At 47.5% G+C, this 17,974-nt stretch overlaps 1 protein-coding gene across 3 annotated transcripts in view; it reads left to right on the top strand.

The window, feature by feature from the left end:
* Window positions 1–17,974, top strand: part of PIK3AP1 (phosphoinositide-3-kinase adaptor protein 1) — a 1,392,564-nt gene that overhangs the window by 716,443 nt on the left and 658,147 nt on the right. For all 3 annotated transcript variants that reach the window (XM_069240444.1, XM_069240442.1, XM_069240443.1), the window contains exon 8: window positions 10,644–10,840. In XM_069240444.1, the coding sequence (XP_069096545.1) occupies window positions 10,644–10,840 (197 nt within the window). The remainder of the gene's footprint in view (window positions 1–10,643; window positions 10,841–17,974) is intronic.

The following is a 17,974-nucleotide window of genomic DNA, read 5'->3' as shown; positions in this document are numbered from 1 at the left end:
GGTGAGCGGGCAACTCGGTGAGGAGCAAATGGGAGGGCGGTGATGGCATGGGGGTGGCTGAAGATGATACTGTAGGGGTGTGCCCACTAGGGTCCGCCACCGCCAGGGAGCCCCCATCGGAGGAGGTATCGGAGTCACTACCTCCAGTGGAAGTTGCCTCCCCCGTGGTACTCCCCTTGCCCTCTAACCCACTGGTCCCCTTGGCATCGGATGACTCAGCATCCAAGGATCCGTGGGCCGCTGCATCCCCACACGCCAGTGCATCAGCTCCCTCGCCAGCTGATGCTGATGTACACAAACAACACAAGAGAACAGGGATGGGGAGACAAAACAGGAGAGACACTTGTAAATAGCTGAAAGGAGTGAACATAGTGGCCAGACATACACCCACCCAGAAGACCCCCAACAGGCAGCCCCTTCCACTATGCCTATGGCCAAGGCCAGAACCCTGCTCTACACCCATCCCCTGAACTACCTAAGGACCCGACGTGTAGGAGACCTGACCCAAACACCCCTACACCCTACCGGCCAGCATGTAGATGGACTTCAGTCAGAGTCCCTGCAACTAAGCAGCATAAACCCTAATGCACACACAGACATCCATCAAGAATTAAGATTGTGATATGTGTACTCACCCCCTTGTGACTGCTGTGCAGCCTTCAAACGCCCATCCAGGTCTGGGTACGCCACTGCCAGGATGCGTAGCATGAGGGGGGGGGTCAGTGCCCGATGGGCACCCCTTCCACGTTGGGAGGACTTCCCCAGCTGGGCCTCACAGATTGTTTGCGCTCAGCGCCGTAGGTCCTCCCACCTCTTCCTGCAGTGTGTGCTCCGCCGGTTGTAGACCCCCAGGGTCCGCACCTCCTTGGTGATGGCATGCTAAAGTGCCCTCTTCTGGTGGGCGTTGACCTAAAAGGGAGACACAGAAATGTAACACAGAGGTCAGGCACTTGGAAATTATGTACAGCTGGCTATATGTCCACTATAGGACGGACAGTACTACCAGACTTACAGGACAAACGCATGCAGCATGGCATGAACCATGGCCCATGCAAGGCCAGAGGTGCACACATATGTACTTCCAACACCACCCATTACACACAACCATTGCCCCAAAACCCCCGACTCACCTGTACCTCTGGCCGTCCGTAGAGCTTGCCGTATAGGGGCAGGACCCCGTCCACTAACCTCTCCAATTCCTCCTGGGTGAAGGCCGGGGCCATTTCCCCTGCAACACAAGCCACTTCCATGACTGGAGGCAGGACACAGCAGTACACTCAGTGGAGTGCCTGCTCGCACGAGATCAGTGAGTCAAGTGAAGTTGTGGTGACGAATTTGCGTATGTACCGTGGCTTTGTGCACCATCACCGCTGGCGGCGATTATGATATGCCAGGATTCCCCATTGGCATCCATGTTAACCAATGACTGTGCAAACGGCAGTAAACACCGCCTTACACTGTTGCGTCAACCGATAGCGGTATGAGGTCACTTCCACAACAACAGTTCTGGATTACAGGGGGAAGACATTTTGGCCTTAACTACGCATTAATAAAAATGATATCTGCACAATGCAGGCCCTATTGTTCACCTAACACACCTATGCATGTGACCATTACCAATACCACACATAACAAACCCTGTTCTCTCATTATGGTCTAAATTAAATTCTGTCAAACAGATTTTACTTTTGAGTCCCTACAATTAAGTCAGCAGTGCACAATGAATGACAATGTGTGCCTATGTATGTGTGTTCCTCATACATGTTTCACATCCCTCCGAGGTACCGACCCTTGTGGGGAGGAAGGGCCCTATCGGTGTACAGACCACTTGTAGATTTGCGGACCATGGAGCCTCACATCATAATCAATTACAGACTCACCTGTGCAACTATTCTCTAACTTTGTGCATTACTGGATCCTGCACTGACTCCGGCAAATCGTAATCAGCATGCCATCCCTACTGAAGTGCAGGTGCTCTCTGCACTCCATTTCCTGGCCACGGGCTCCTTTCAAGTGACAGTGTGCATGGGTGCAGGATTTTCACAGCCAATGTTCAGCATGATACTGACAAGATTTCTAAATGCATTTGTACAACACCTGCAGTCCTATGTGAGGTTTCCCCAAAGTACTGACCTCCCTGCCATCAAATCTGACTTCTATGCGTTTGAAAACATACCCCATGTGATAGGTGCCATCGATGGCACCCACATACCTACAATACCCCCAAGAGTCAGTGAACAGGTGTACAGAAACAGAAAGAACTTTTACTCCATGAACATCCAATTGGTATTTACTGCAGACCAGTACATCCCACATGTGAATGCCATGTTCCCCGGTTCAGTCCATGATTGCTTTGTGCTGAGGAACAGTAGTGTGCCACACAAGATGGAACAACTACAAGAGGACAGAGGGTGGATCATAGGTAGGTGTTTCTGTCAGTAACTGCCACCTAGCAGACAGCCAGGCTGTCTGACTCAGAGGCTTGACAATAACTGCTGTGTTTTTCACATTTTTCTGGGTGATTCTGGCTTTCCCAATTTGTGTTGGCTCCTGACACCAGTGAGGAATCCTAGGACAGATGCAGAGAGGAATTACAATGAGGCCCAAGGACGTACTAGGTGGGTGATAGAGTGCACAATAGGTCTCCCGAATGCTAGATTTCCTTGTCTACATATATCTGGGGGTTCAATGGCCTATGGGCCTGAAAATGTGTGTAGAATAGTGGTGGCCTGCTGCATGCTACACAACGTGGCAATGAGAAATTCTATCCCCCTCTTGGAGATGGATGGTGCTGTATATCCTGACCAGCTGCCTCAGAGAGGGGAGGAGAGTGATGGTGATGATGAGGAAGGGGAAGATGTCAATTCCAGGACCCAACTGATACAACTCTACTTCCAGTAACTATGTGGGAATAAGGGCTGACATTGGTGTTTGTGAAACATACTGTCAGTGTGGTTTGTCATCTAAGGGGGGTTTGAATCTACTATTTGCAACTGGGTCCAGGTCTGCATGGTACCAAATACAATTTAATGGTTCTTTATTTGACAACATTTAGGCACACAGGTGTACTTTCATGCTACACATTACAAATAAAGTAGTTATCAGCCAGTTGCATCCATTCTTCACTTTGTTCACACATTATGACAGGGGACAGTGTTACAGGTGTGATATGTGTTTTATTTAGGGCAGGAATTGAATAGTGCAAATTACAGTGATGGCAGTTGGTCATGGGTGTTTGTCCTCAATGCCAACATGGTGTCAGCCTTCTTGTAAGTATTGTTGTGTCCATCAATGCTTACATGAGTTCTTACTGATTATTACCACTGTTTGGTGGTTGATTGTGTGGGATGGTTGGTGGGCAGATTGTTGCATAGTCACTTCTTTGAGGGGGCCTTGTTTTTGGCAGGGGTTCCAGTCCCATATCTTGGCCTGAGGGTCTGTTTGTGTGCCTGCTGTTGAACTAGAGGGGATGACATGGTTGTTCCTTTTGTTTCCTCTGAGGGTAGTTCATGGAATGTTGCTGCTGATGCTGTCATTGTCCGGTCTGTCTCCTGTGCTGTAGTAAGGGCCTCCTGTCCTGTGTGAGTCTCAGACTAGGTTTGTACCAGCTGCAGAAGTGCTCCTGCTATGCTGGCCATTGTGGCGTTGTGCAGTTTCCACTGCTCCATGGCCTCTTGGTGGTGTTCCTGCTGCATCCTCTGACTCTGCTCCAGGGTGGCTACTGTCTGGGCCAATCTGTCATGGGTATGCTGGTGGGCCCCAAGGACCTCAGAGATCACGTCCTGAGCTGCAGCATCCATCCTGTGGCCTCCCCCCTGGGCCAGTGATGCCCTCCCACTGGGCCTAGCCCCCTGTGCCTGTGTCCCCTGCACAGGTCTGGCGGTCCCACTTGTACTGGGGCCATCGTCTTCCAGCCTGTTGGTAGGGGGGGACTGTGGCTTCTGTACCTGTGTTCCACCAGTCTGTGGCCTGGATACACTGGTGTAGGGACGGTTGCCCTGGGCTGATGTTCTTGCCTGGGTGGTAGGGGTGTCAGTGGTATCCTGGGTGGGGCTGCTGGATGGTGACAGTCCAGGACTGTGTGATAGGCCAGCCTGCTCTTCAGTGTCCAGGGTCCATCCCCAGTGTCCTGTGAGGTGCCTCTGTCTCCCTGGGGGGCACTGCCACTCCTTGTCCTGTCCGTCAGGGTGGCATGGGTGGTGGTGCCTGTTGGGGGAAATGGGCATGTCTGTTACAAATGCATGATCGGATGGGGTGCATAGGGCTGGGCTGTATTGTGCCGGTGTTACATTTTGGTGCCATGCAGGGTGCCTTTGTGAGGTTTGCACTGCATTTTGCTTAGGATGTGGAGTTGCATTGTGGGTGGTGTAGTGCCATTGTGAGTCCTTGCAGGAGTAGGTGGCTGTGCACAGGAGGAGGGATGTGGGCCTGTTAGTGGGTTTGTGGGCATGCAGGAGTGCCTGTGGGCTGGGTGGGGTAGTGGTCCTGGTGGGTGTTGGTGGGGTGGGGTGGTGCATGCATTCCAGGTGTGATGTATATAGGGTAAATGTAGACGACTTACCCGAGTCCATTCCTCCAGTGAGTCCAGTGAGTCCCTCAGGGTGCAGGATGGACAGTACCTTTTCCTCCCAGTCAGTGTATTCCGGTGGTGTTGGTGGAGGTCCTCCCCCAGTCTTCTGGACTGCAATGCGGTGCTTGGATGCCATGGCCCTGACCTTCACCCGCAGGTTGTTCCATCTCTTGTGGATGTCATCCCTGGCGTGTGGATGGTGTCCCACTGCATCGACCCTGTTGACAATGGTCTGCCATAGCGCCATCTTCCTGGCGATTGGTGTGTGCTGCACCTGAGCCCCGAATAGTTGTGGCTCCACCTTCAGGATCTTGTCCACCAGGGTCCTTAGCTCCCTTTCTGTGAAGTGTGGATGTTTGAGGGGTGACATGGTGAGTGTGGTAAATGGTGTCGGGTGGAATCACGGTGAGGGTGCTCTTCTGTGGGTCGTGTGAGTCTCGTGTATAGTGGCGTTCAGTGTCTGCTTCTGGTGATCTCTGTCTTCGTTGGCCTACTTTCATTGCAAAGGATTGTGGGGTGTGTATGTAAGTGTTTTATGGTGTTGTGGGTGTGTGTCAGGTGTGTGGGTTTCTAGCTTATCCAATGTGTGCACTTCTTCCTGTTGGGTCCAGTTGCCGCCCGTGGCGGTCTGCACTGCCAATGGTCGTTCAGCTTCCACTGACTGCCAAAGTTATTTGTGCATCATTATTTTGAGGGGGGATGTGGATGTGCTCGGCGGTGGCGGGGTGGGAGGTCCAGCATTTCCACTGACAGGGTCCTGGCGGTGACTGGTGGACTGGTCATTTTTGGCGGGTTCGGGATTTTATATGGCGGGTTTCTATTCAACGCCAACGGCGGTCTTCTGTTCACCGTCGCCGCGGTGGTCGGTGGTGTTTACCGCTGTGTTTATAATGACTGCTTATGTGTGTGGGTCAGCTGGTACAGGAGGCCTCCTAAGACCTAGAACACCTCCTGTGTGTACGAGGGACCACATCTACTTGCTCAGTAAGATTCAGATGGAATGAGCTCATGGGGCATTTGCACAGGCTGATGATTTCACATCTAGCTGGAATAATTGTCCTGTATGTCTGGACGTGAAGGTGTATAATGCTAAGGATATCCTATATTAGAAACCTGTATGAAAGGGAGTCTTTCCACCCTACTCAGGAGTGCCACATTGAGCATTCTTCACATATGAGCCTATGGGAGGAGCCTATGACAAAAGAAAAGGGTGCTTTCCCTTACATGTGGCATAATAAACCTATTGTATATTGTTAATTCTTGGACTGGAAGATCACTCAACTGCTAATAATTCAGCGGCATTATGATCAAAGTATCAAGTTTGCATTGTGGATTTCAAATTCATTCTTCAATGTTGCATGCTTATTTCAGGAGCATACATTTACCTGGAAATCCAGATGTCTTATCTGGACGGCTGTTTTTGATGTCTCTCACAAAGGGTCTCTAGGCCTTAGAAATCCCTAGTTAATGCCGGTCACTTTGGAAAAGCAGCAGGATAGACACTGCCACTTTTCTTGTGGGTCAGCCCCAAGATAACTCATTTGTCATGTCACCTGTCTCTTTCCCATTCGAGGTCGATCGCACCACAACACATCTTAGAGAGAATTTACATTACCTTCAAGCAATGTGCAGGCGCCCCAGGAATGTGTCACTCACTTTGGCCCAATTAGGCGCTCACCATATTGTGCATCTGTTTGTCCCTGCACATAATGTTCCATTGAGTCATTGAAAATATGGCTCCGATGAAACATTGACAGCCATCGATGGTAAACTTTGTTTTGGTACATACCAAACTGATGAAACAAATGAGACCTCTTTTCACAGAGTAAGGAGAAGGGGGATGGTATAAAAAATATGCTGAGATTGTTCTTAAAAAACGGTTTACTTGCTAAGTCTTTGCTCTTAGTGGCTAAAAAAATGGGGAATACAAGGGAAGTAATAGCAGCAAGGGGATCTTATAAAATAGCATTAAGAGATGCTAAAAGTCACTGGGAGGCTGAGCAATGGGTGAGTCTAACTGATGCCCTGCAAGAGAAGAATACTAAATTATTGTGGAAATGAATGACAGATGAGTCTGAACCTAGTAATAAAGCCTAAGATTTGGGTAAAGCAGTTTTAGGAGCTTCACATGGACCGACCTGGTAACAAGGTGCAATCATCAATCCATAAGGGTAGATGTGATGCTTTTCCTCTTGATGATAAGGAAGAGGGGGACTATAGAACTGGGATGGGTAGTTTTACCTTAGAGGAAACAGCCCAGGCCCTAGAATTATTGAAAAATGAAAAGGCACCCAGTCTCGATGGTATCCCTGGAGATTTGTTTTTTATATCATCCTGAGGTTTGGGTACAGAATCTCAAATACCCAAGCAATGCTGTCATGAGGGGGATGGTATCCCTCCTACCTGGCATGGAGCAGCAATAGTGCCGACATGCAAAAAGGGGGAGAGAGACTTAACAGGCAATTATAGACCTATAAGTATAATTGATATTAGTTCAAATGTCTTTTGCAGACAAGTTCTGGCAAGGTTGCACTCTTGGATTATAGAACATCAGATCCTTGTGGAAATGTAGGCAGGATTTTAAAAAAGGGTTAGTATTCAGGTTTAAAATATTGTGCTGGAAATATATAACCCTTAAACGGGGCCATCTCTATGTCACCTTCTTTGATCTGTGGGCGACATTTGACGTGGTCCTGAGGTGGCAGCTCTGGAGGGCTTTGGAATTTTATGTCCCAGACTGATTTATTTGGCATATTAAGATTTCTGCATAAGGACACCTATCACAAGGATGAGGTGAAATCGGGTGGGGGGGAATCTCACTACATCGGTCCCTATAAGGTGAGATGTCAAACAGGGGTGTGGCACCTACCTTGTTCAGCCTGTATATTAATGGTGCAGTGGATACGTTAGTCCAGTGTAAACATGATGTCCCTAAGCAGGCTGGAGTCCCTGTCCCTATGTTTGCTGTCAATACTCTTCTCATTTCAAGAACTCTGATGAGCCTCTAAATAGAGTTGAATACATTCACAGCTTTCTTTGTGAGCAGGGGTTTAGAAAGAAACCCAGCTAAATCTAAGTTCATGGTGCTAAAACCGCACAAAACATCTTGAGAAAAAATGGTCATGGGGGAATTCCCATCGATCAGGTTAGACAATTTTACCACCTAGGGGTCAGGCTAGGGGACAATTTGACATGGGCTCCAGAAATTGAGAAAAGTACCACTATCCTCCACCAACCGACAGTGGCAATTGGGAGGAAGTATAAGACTTCCATGGGAGGCAGTTTCACTTGCCCTCAGAGTGTCTAAGGCTGCAGCAGTAACAGCAGCAACATATATGCTGAGCTCTGTGGGTATTACAACTGTCAGAGGCTAACCATGACTGAAAGTATGTTCATTAGGTCGGTGTTATGTCTACCTAGAAGTACTCCACTAATAACCCTTAGAATTGATCTGGCCCCAAAGCAAATTCAATATGTGACATCCTTAAAGCCATTACTTTACTGGGTACGTTTATTGACATCGGAAGATTTGAGTTCATATGGGAATGCCCTGTCAGAGCTACTTATGCTAGACAAAGACCTCTCCATCCCATGGCTTAAACATGTTAAGAACGTGTGCCTCCTCCATGAAATGGGTGGGATTTGGGCTTCTCCTTATAGAATAACTAAAGATGCACCACAGCATATAAAGCAAATATACTGGGAAGCTGTATTATATCTGATTTGGAGAGATCAGACAGTGGGCAATATAACAGGGCAATTTTTAAACCACAAGTGTTCTCCTCAGTATGAGCAATATTTGGATAGAATTTACCCGGCCCAGGCCATACACCTATATATTAAATTAAGGCTAGGTATTCTGCCATTGAGCTCTGTTACAGCAAAATAGAAAAACAGTGGTCGGGAGAGTAGTATTTGTGTATACTGCTCATCGAATAATGAGACTACAGCACACTTTGGCCCTCATTTTGACTTTGGCGGTCTTTTGCTGAGACCACCACAGCCACAAGAGTCAGAAGACCGCCAGTTCTGGCGGTCTCCCGTCCACCAGATCATGAGTACTGAAGGATTTCCACGACATTTCAAGCGGAAATCCTCTAGTAGTCATGCTGGCGGTCGGAGGCGCATGGGCGGTACCACCACAGGCCCCAAACCACCAAAAGGACTCCACCAGCGGTATTACGAGCAGCAGTACGGCCTGTCGGTGTCCTGATGGCAGGGCGCTGCCAGCAGTGGAAGCACTGGTTCCCGGCCAGACGACCTTCTTGCCAGACAAGGTAAGTTGGGCATCCGACAGGGGTCTGTGGGTGGCGGGTGTTGTGTGTGCGTGTGTAGGTGGGTGTTGTCTGTGTGTGAATGTAAGTGTGTATGCGTGTGTGTATGAGTGTTATGAATGCGTGTTTGAATGCGTGTGTGAATGTATGTGGGTATGCATGGTTGAGTGCGTGTATGAATGTTGAGGTGAGTGAGTGTATGAATATTGAGGTGAATGAGTGTATGAATGTTGAGGTGAGTGTGTGTATGGATGATTGTGAGTGTATGCGTGTATGGATGCTTGTGAGTGTATGCATGTATGGATGCTTGTGAGTGAATGCGTGGATGTCAGTTTTGGTGTATGAGTGTATGCGAGGTATGTGAATGAGTGTATGTGGGATGCGTGTGGGTGTCTGTATATACATGCGGGGGTAGGGAGCTGGGGCGCTGTATTAGAAGGGGGTTGGGCTGTGGGGTGGGGGGTGCTGCACTAGAAGGGGGGTGGGGGTGGGAAGTGCTGCACTAGACTGGGGTGAGGGCAGGGGTGTGGGTCGCTGTTCTGGTAGGGGGCTGGGGGGTTCTGGTAAGTAGCGGAGGTGGGGGGTATTGGGCTTGCAGGAGGTGGGTGGGGGAATCATCTTAAATAAAATTTCCTGTCACTGGTAGTCTTTCCGCCAGGGTTTTCATGATACTAATCACCGGGTCATAATGAGGGCCTTTGTCTTTTTCTGTCCTAAATACTTGAAGACCCCGAAAAAGTTAATTGTTCCCTTGTGTAGATTATTTGGCATTCAGAATTACCAAGAGATGCTTAGGATTCTAGTAAGTGACACAAGATTTAGTGTGGGCTTGGAATTTGAGAATGAAACAGCTTTCCACCTAGGTAACAGAGAATACTATGCCATGGTTAATAACCTTTTTGCTGTCTTTAATTGCTTCTATTGGTATAACTAGTGATTAGCTACTATCCAGTGTGATCCAACTATTGAAGCTAACTCTGGAAGAGTTTATTTATATTGCTGATTAATTTCTATGCCAAGGTTTAATGTAATTACTTGAATTTGTGAAAAGATTTTAGGTTCATTTTATGTTTACGATCTTTTTTATTGCTGTATTTTTATGCTTGCTTTTATGGCTTTTAGCCGAACTAGAGAGATATGTTGATGATGATGACTCACACGACTGCTATCTTGTAAAACTTTTCATCTGGGCCCTGGGTGCCATCTTAACTCCCTTCTTAGACTCCCCAGTCACTCACACAACATCATTCTTCTGCCCATTCAGAAGGCCGTGGCAGATTTGTTTATTTATCAGTTTAGGATATAGAACATGTTGCTTATATTGGTCTACTTGCTGTCTAAATCACCTGTCTTTGAGTCACAAGGTATTCCTGATCTATCAGTTATGTCATTTAGATATCGCAAGGAGAACAGGAGAAATCGTTTGTTTAGAACTCAACATCCTAATTACCATACAGGTGGTTCGATGTAATTCGATAGATGTTGTTTTTTAATCTCACACAGTCTCTTTAGTCGTTCAGGAATAGCCACTCTGTTTACATATGAATCACCCATATTTGAAGGCATATCACTCCTGGCAAAATACTGTTAAACAAATCAGAAGTGTTCATGTTAACCTTATACCTGTAAAGTTCACACAACCCCTATGGTCGATCTAATATTGTTTTAATGCAGAGCGTAGTCAGTGTGTTCTCCATGTCTTATGAAATGGGATTCAGTTTGTCTTTATTAAGTGATAATTCTTATCGGCAGTTAATTGTTCACTAGTTATTAAGAATTCATATTTCTCATTTTCACAGATCAGAGAGATGATGAGCTACCAACGCTGCTTCATTTTGCTGCTAAATATGGCCTGAAAAACCTAACAGCTCTTTTGCTTACCTGCCCTGGGGCCTTGCAAGCCTACAGTGTGTGTAACAAACATGGCGATTTTCCTAATGGGATTGCAGAAAAGCACGGATATAAAGACCTCCGACAATTCATGGATGATTATGTGGTAAGAGGTTTAAGATTTATACGTTTCATGTGTTTGGGTGCTTAACAAATAGCACAATCTAATCCAGTTCAGAAATATAAACAAATTATTACGGGTCAATTAAGCTTACAATTTTAGATCAATTCAAAATATTTTTATTAATTTTAGCTATAGGTTTTCTCTACACTACATCACTATGAAGTAGTGAACGGACCCACTGTATAGATGCTATGATTCATCAGGCTCGTCTTAAAAAATAAATAGTTTGGTGTGTTCATAATGAGAGACTCTGGCAATGCTGAACACTTTGTACCTTTCAAATTCTGGCTTTTGAAATAAAATACTAAGCCAATTAAGCTATCTTTGCAGTAGCGGGGGCATTCAGACCGGATCTATTCAGCCCCTTGGACCACCAAAGTGAAACATGAAGGGTACCACTATGGGTCTTGGAGATAATCACTACTTGGTTATTCAGTTCAACCATTGATAGCCCTTGAGTCAGTCATTTTCGGTAGCTACGAAGTGTGCAGTCTGTGAAAACAGTAGGGTGATGATTGAACCACCACACAATACAGTCGATTTGTTTCATCATCAATAAGATTTCAGTTGAATTTTAGTCCACTACACTTTACACACAACAGATCAAAATACGACCCTAATATCTTATTGCCAAAATCCTTATAAAACAAACACGACCAGATGAAATTTAAATGCAGCTTGATAAGACATAATAATTCAAATGTTAAATTTTACTTGTATATCTTGGAAATACTATAATTTGCATTATAGAAATACCAATTTAAAATCTTCCCCTAAAGGGCATAAAGCTCTAGTAGATAGATTAATTGATATATGGACACCAAATTGGGGGGCCAAGCCATCTAAGATGGCATACGTGAACCTCTGAGGCTCCGCTCGCATCACATTCCCCAGGCTAGGACTTTATTGCCTGTTGACTTCCAGCCCATCACGCTGAATTCACGACTTTAGCCCCCTGACAGAATGCATTGGCTCCCCGGGAAAGGCGTACTTGGCAGCCTGGTGACTGGTCTTGAGAAGCATCATGGACCTTGCCCCCACCAGACCTTCCGGACCCGGAGACCCCAGGTGAGCCTTGGTGTCCTCTCCTGCACAGCACCTGTCACCCACTACCTTCTCAATGCTGCAGCCTGCTGCTGCCCCACTTACCTGCACTCTAAACCTAATTTTCACTTTCACCTTGGTGCTCTTATTGGTGTGCATAAGGGGGGGATCCTCTAGCACGGCGGCCGACTCCTGGTTATCGAGGCATTTTGCCTGACTGCTGGTCCTGGGAGCATTGCGGGCCACACTCACTGCTCTGGCTTCTGCTCCAGAGATGTACCACGGACCTTGTCCCTATCAGACAAGGGGACCTCAGGTAAGCTGCCGTGCCTGTTTCCCACTACCTGACCTGTCCAGATGCCAATTGCAACCTCCTTGGCTCAGGCCTTGTGCCTTCTCTTCCACCCTTGCTTCGGGGCACTTGTTGGGGTTCACGGGGAGGGTCTTCTAGACCGGGACTGCCTGCTTGCAGCAATTGGGATGCCTCCACGCACCTGCTGCCTTGCCTGCCATCCCTTTGATGCACTACAAGCTCCACCTTGTTGAGCACAGGACCCTTGGGTGAGCTGCGGCAGCCCTCTCCCTGCTGCCTCTTCTCCACGAGCCCTGCCCCTGGCATGCGGCTTCTCACCCAGCGCCTCCCCTCACAACACTTGCATCGGTGCTCATATGGGAGTGCATGAGGGGGAACACCTTGAGCCAGCCTCCTACTCCTAATTCATTGAACCTCACATGGGGCCTTACGAATCCAGAGTACCACCTCTCTCTTCGCTCAAGTCGGAATGCATGAGAGGGGGTGTCCTTTCAGGCCCCAATGACCTTCATCTCACCCCTGACTTTAGGGGGGACCTCAAAAAGCTCCCCCTTGATTGTTTCATCTGCTTCTATTGGATGAGGGAGAAGAGGGCACTCCTCACTTGACTCATTCTTACCTGGGGAAGGCTCCCACTCTTTCATTATCACCTCTGCTGGGACGCAGAGATGAGGCCTTTCCGCCTGTTACACACAGCTAGGGCAACTTCCTTATGCCACTTCTTGACCAGGATTGGCCACCACATTGTTGACTACAGCTTATCTTTGTTCTTCCTTATCACTACCACCGAGGCGCGTAGTAACTTTGGAGCTCCCGTCTCCACCTGAGAGGCCTTTCACCCAGGAGATATCTCATCCATAAGCTGGCACGACCTAGATGTTGGGCTTGGAGTCTGACACACCTGGAGACCCTGGGCATTTCACCCTTGTCAGTGGCCCCATGATAATCCCAGGTCTGAGACACACGCCTTCTCTTGTCTCGTTTTTCATCTACAGGAGGTTACACTGTGAACCCTTCTCTCCGCCACATGTGACTTTCAGTCTCCTAGACCACCTATCATGGGCAGGCTCCACTCAACCACCATCACCATGGCCCAAACCTCTGCAACCATGCACTCACCTGCTATCATCCCTGATACACTAGAAGGAGGGCCCACTTAGACTACATCCACGTCACACAAGCTGGACCAAGTTCTAGCTGCCATAGAGCACTTGTGTGTTTCAGTTGAAACCTGCTTAGGTGCTCTAGCTTCCGAACTCAGTTTCTTTGTGATGACCACATAAACTCTCTGATAAGGTCTCAGATGGACAAATGAAATTGGCAACCCCACAACCTTTTACCATGGACAATCAACGGATTGTCCGTGACCTCCAGGAGCAAATCCGTCATCTGGAAGACAGTGCGAGGATACTGAAGGCCGATCCCGGCGGAGCAATATCTGCATACTGGGCCTTCCTGAGGGGGCGAGGGCCAAGACCCCACATAGTATCTTAATTTGTGGTTTTGATCCTTCACACCCACATCTGAACTCGCACCATTCTTCACCCTAGAGAGAGCCCATGGGGTTCCCACATGTTGCCTTACTCCTAGGTCTCCCCCTTGACCAATGCCGGTGAAACATCTTCATTTTCAGGATTGGGGTGCCCTTCTTCAAGCGGTACACTGGGCTGGCCCACTCTGAGTGGAAGACAAAGGGTCATGCACTTCCCAGACTGCACTAGAGCTGTCCAACAACAATTTACTTCCTTCCTAGAGGTTAAACGCTAATTGCGGCAACAGGGTGTACAATACCTGTTCTGCTTCCTTGCCTGCCTTAAGATCATTGTCAAAGACGCTACATTCTTTTTCACTGACCCAAAGGAAGCTTGGGACTGGGTGAATCAACGTTACCTGTCTGTATCAGCAGACCGCTTTGGGCCTCCTCGAACGTCACCCAAGCCTTGACAGAAGCAACACAAAAAATCCCAACATGGAGAGGCCCCACGCCAGGCCCCCGCAGCCCCCTTACAGCTTGAACAACCCCTTCAAGCCCCTGATGATCTAGGGATCCATTCCGTCACTACAGATGATGAGAGAGGCCCTCATATCTTTACAACTGAAGATGAAACACTTCATTCTGATGTCTCCCAACAGGCCTGTATAACTCCTCCAGCTGTGACACCGCAAACAGGAGACATCCTCATATGACCTTTTTCTGTTAACAATTGTAGATCATCTAAATGTCCAGTTAAATGTTGCATGTTCTTGGTATGACTAATGAGGCTCCCCCTCACTCCTCTCTCTCCCTTTTAAAATTTTCTTGGTCCCCTTCTGTGGCACTTTTGGCCTCAATCGCTTACCCCACATCTCTTTGTCTAGCTATTCTGAGCACAACCTCTCTACACAACGCCTTGGACCCATGCTGATTTCCTTTCCTAGTATACTGGATCGACTTCATTTACATTGAGCACCACCTTACTCCCCGGCAGTCATTGTGAGTCCCCCACAGCCCTCTTTTCCTCTTATATCTATACAAGGCATTCCACAATAACTGGTACTCCACACTAACACTTGGTCACTCCCACCTTCAGCTAGGGGTTTTCTTTTTCTCTCACTAAATCTGTTTGGGCGTACAGTACACTCACCTGTGTTATATCTCCATAGTTTTGGCTGACCCTACCTTTGTTAACATTCCCACTCCCCCCCAAGAATATGGCAAATCACATCTACTCAGCCTCTGCATTCTGGGGCGAAAGGATCACTATACAAATAGGCATTGTGGACTTACCCCCCTAGTCCCTTCACACTCATCACTCAACATGCAGCCATTAGGTGGCATGCTCTTTTTCCTCAAAATGAATGTGCGAGGCATGCATGCTGCCAGAAAGCGCTACTCAGTATAATCTTACATAAAAGGCCACACGCTCAAATACTTTGCTTACAGGAGACTCATGCAATGAAAAAGGAAATAGAGTGCCTCCGTAAACGTAAGAGGGGTCTCCTATATGTGACCACCTATTCTGCAAACGTTTGTGGAGTTGTCATCTGGATTAGGCCCAGTGTCCCATTACAGTTGCTTGATACCACTATAAACGCAAATGGCCGCTACCTGCTCCTGGAGGGACATTTTGACGCTGTCCCCTCCTCCTAGCATTTTGGGATATTCTCTCTACTGAGGTATCTCATAAAATCACACTTCCCTTGCTCTTTGGCTGAGACTATAACTGCACCATCGATCTCCACCTTGATTGATAGCATCCCCCAAGCTCCCCTCCTCATGCACAAACAGCACAACTGTGTAATTTGGCACAGCAGAGGTCCCTGACTGACGCTGGAAAACCCACGATCCCACCAGCAAGCTCTACTCATTTTATTCCATACTGCATACACTTCACATTCTCCTCAATCTTTTTCTGTGTACGAAGCCCTTGTCACCACTCCTCTGACATTCTGACTATGTAAGCAGAGTGAGTAGATGAATCCCACAGTGAAAGGTATAGAGTAGTTGCAAAAATGTGTATGAATACCTTAGTACGAATTAAGTGTGGTCTCAGGAAGGCCCAACTGTTGTTAATATTGAATGTCTTCCAATGACCCACCAGGTATGACATTTCCTACGGGTTCCTGTAAATATAAAGTGATGAAGGACAATCTACTGCAAAAAGTATATATATATATATATATATATATATATATATATATATATATATAAAATCTCTCTCTATATATATATATATATAAAATCTAGAACCTAGTTTCCTGGAAAGAGTTTTTTAATTGCCAACTTTGTCATCGTTTGATGAATCTTCATGAAATTTTTAAAATTAGTAAGTCCCTCACTTCAGCTGTTGTCTTGAAAGTTTAGAGGTGATCCATCAAGCGGGGCGAGAAAAAGGGGGGGTCTCAAAACACATTTTCCCTATGCATTTTCCCATAGAGTCTTTAGACAGAATTACAGCCACAGCTAAACATAATTACACAAAATTTGTTAGGAAACTAGATCTTGGTGCGCAGATAATGCTTTTTGTTATTTGATATAAATCCGTTCAGTAGTTTTTGAGATATTAAAGGAAAAAGAACTATAGATATCTGAACAGTTGGTCTTCAGCTTTGCTCTGATTGCCCAATTTAAAGGAGACTAGTCAAACCTGATCGGTCAATGTGAGAAAACTGAGCTCTTTGCAGATACCATCCACTTTTTGCCCCCATTTTGACCCCATTTGCTTGTTTTTTCGACTCTGCTAGTGCACTGGGACCTGCTAACCAGCCCCCAGTGTATGTGTTCTTTCCCTAAATTCTTTGCCGACATAGTAATTCCCTGATTGGCAAAAACCGGACCCCCTTGTAAGCCCTTAGTAAATAGTACCTAGTGTACCTAGGGCATGGGCGGTAAAGGGGTCCCCAGAGCCTCAGCATGAGTTTGTGCCACCCTAGGTGACCCATGCAAACTCCTGATGGCAGACCTGCCATTGCCGACTGCCAGAGCAGGGCAAGCTGCTTGAGTATGACTGTGAACTCACCAAGAGTGGCACAGTCCGATGAACTGCCTTATATGTATATCAGACATCCCTAAAGTAGGCCTTAGCAGCCCAAGAGGCAGGGTGCATTATATTTAATGTGCAGACATATAAGCATGAGCTTCTATGGCTCTATAGCGTCCTTTCTATTAAGGTACACTATAAGTGCAGGCCGGTCCATGACATAACATGGGACTTAAGACCCTGTTGGCCAGGGCTGCTAGCTCCATTATGGTGCCTCCTAAATATGTTGAGTTTGGTGTCAAACAGGATGTCTTCTCTCCCCCAAACTAAACTTCGTACTTGTATAGCGCACTACTCACCCGTTAGGGTCTCAAGGCGCTGTACGCATACCGCTGTGGAACCCTTCCTTGCTTTTCCCTGTGAGGTTCCCACTCCTGGGCAACCTCCAAGGTGAAGCCAGGCATCCCAGCACTGTTGGGGCCATTGTGGAGATTAAGCAAGCTATTGCCCAGAGTGGGACCCATGAATTAGATTAGGCACCAATGCGAGAATTATCAGGTCCGAGGAAATTGAGCCCAAGACCCACCGAGGTGGGAATTTAACCCTGGTTCCGGGCCAGATTTCTGCATCAGGGTCTGCCGCATTGAGCCACACTTCTCCAACACAAGGTTCATGTCGAGGAACAGCTGACATGCACCCAGGTGGCACACTAGAGGTTGCCCATCTGTTTGCCACCTTCCTTTGTGCTCTGGCAGACCAGCCCATGCTTTTTCCTGCACTTGCTGTCGCCATAACAGAGTTCTGACCTCCTGCCAGACAGTCTGGGTAATCCCAGAGATCAGAACAACAGGCTAAACCAGGAAGGAGGTCACACCTCTAGTCCCCTGGTGAGGCTAGTGAATAGAGCTATCAGGGCGGTGAGCTTCAAAGGCTTCATCGCCCCTGATAGCCATTAGCGCTGCCCTCCAGCGAATAAACAGTCCTCCCCCAGGCACATTTGCTTGTGGACAGATGAGAAATTAGGTAGGCAGGACTGTGCACACCCCCAGCAGGCTGACCACACCTCTAAGGTGAGCAGTCCACTCTGTGCACAAAATTTTAGTTTCCGCCATATTAGGAGTGGCAGTTCTGGGTAGCTAAGAGTGAACTGTCCTACTGAATGTGGTCACCTCAGGGGTGGACTAGCTGTAGGAGCTAGCTGCCCGTTGCCCACTAGTCTCCACACCCCTATCTCCCCTGAATCCAGGATTTCAGGGCCACCCCTGACACCAGAACATCAGATCTGAGCAACGAACTTCA

The sequence above is a fragment of the Pleurodeles waltl genome, chromosome 6 (genome assembly GCF_031143425.1).
Source record: "Pleurodeles waltl isolate 20211129_DDA chromosome 6, aPleWal1.hap1.20221129, whole genome shotgun sequence".
Classification (NCBI taxonomy): Eukaryota; Metazoa; Chordata; class Amphibia; order Caudata; family Salamandridae; genus Pleurodeles; species Pleurodeles waltl.
The sequence above is the reverse complement of the archived record's forward strand: the minus strand, read 5'-3'. Positions and strand labels throughout refer to the sequence as shown.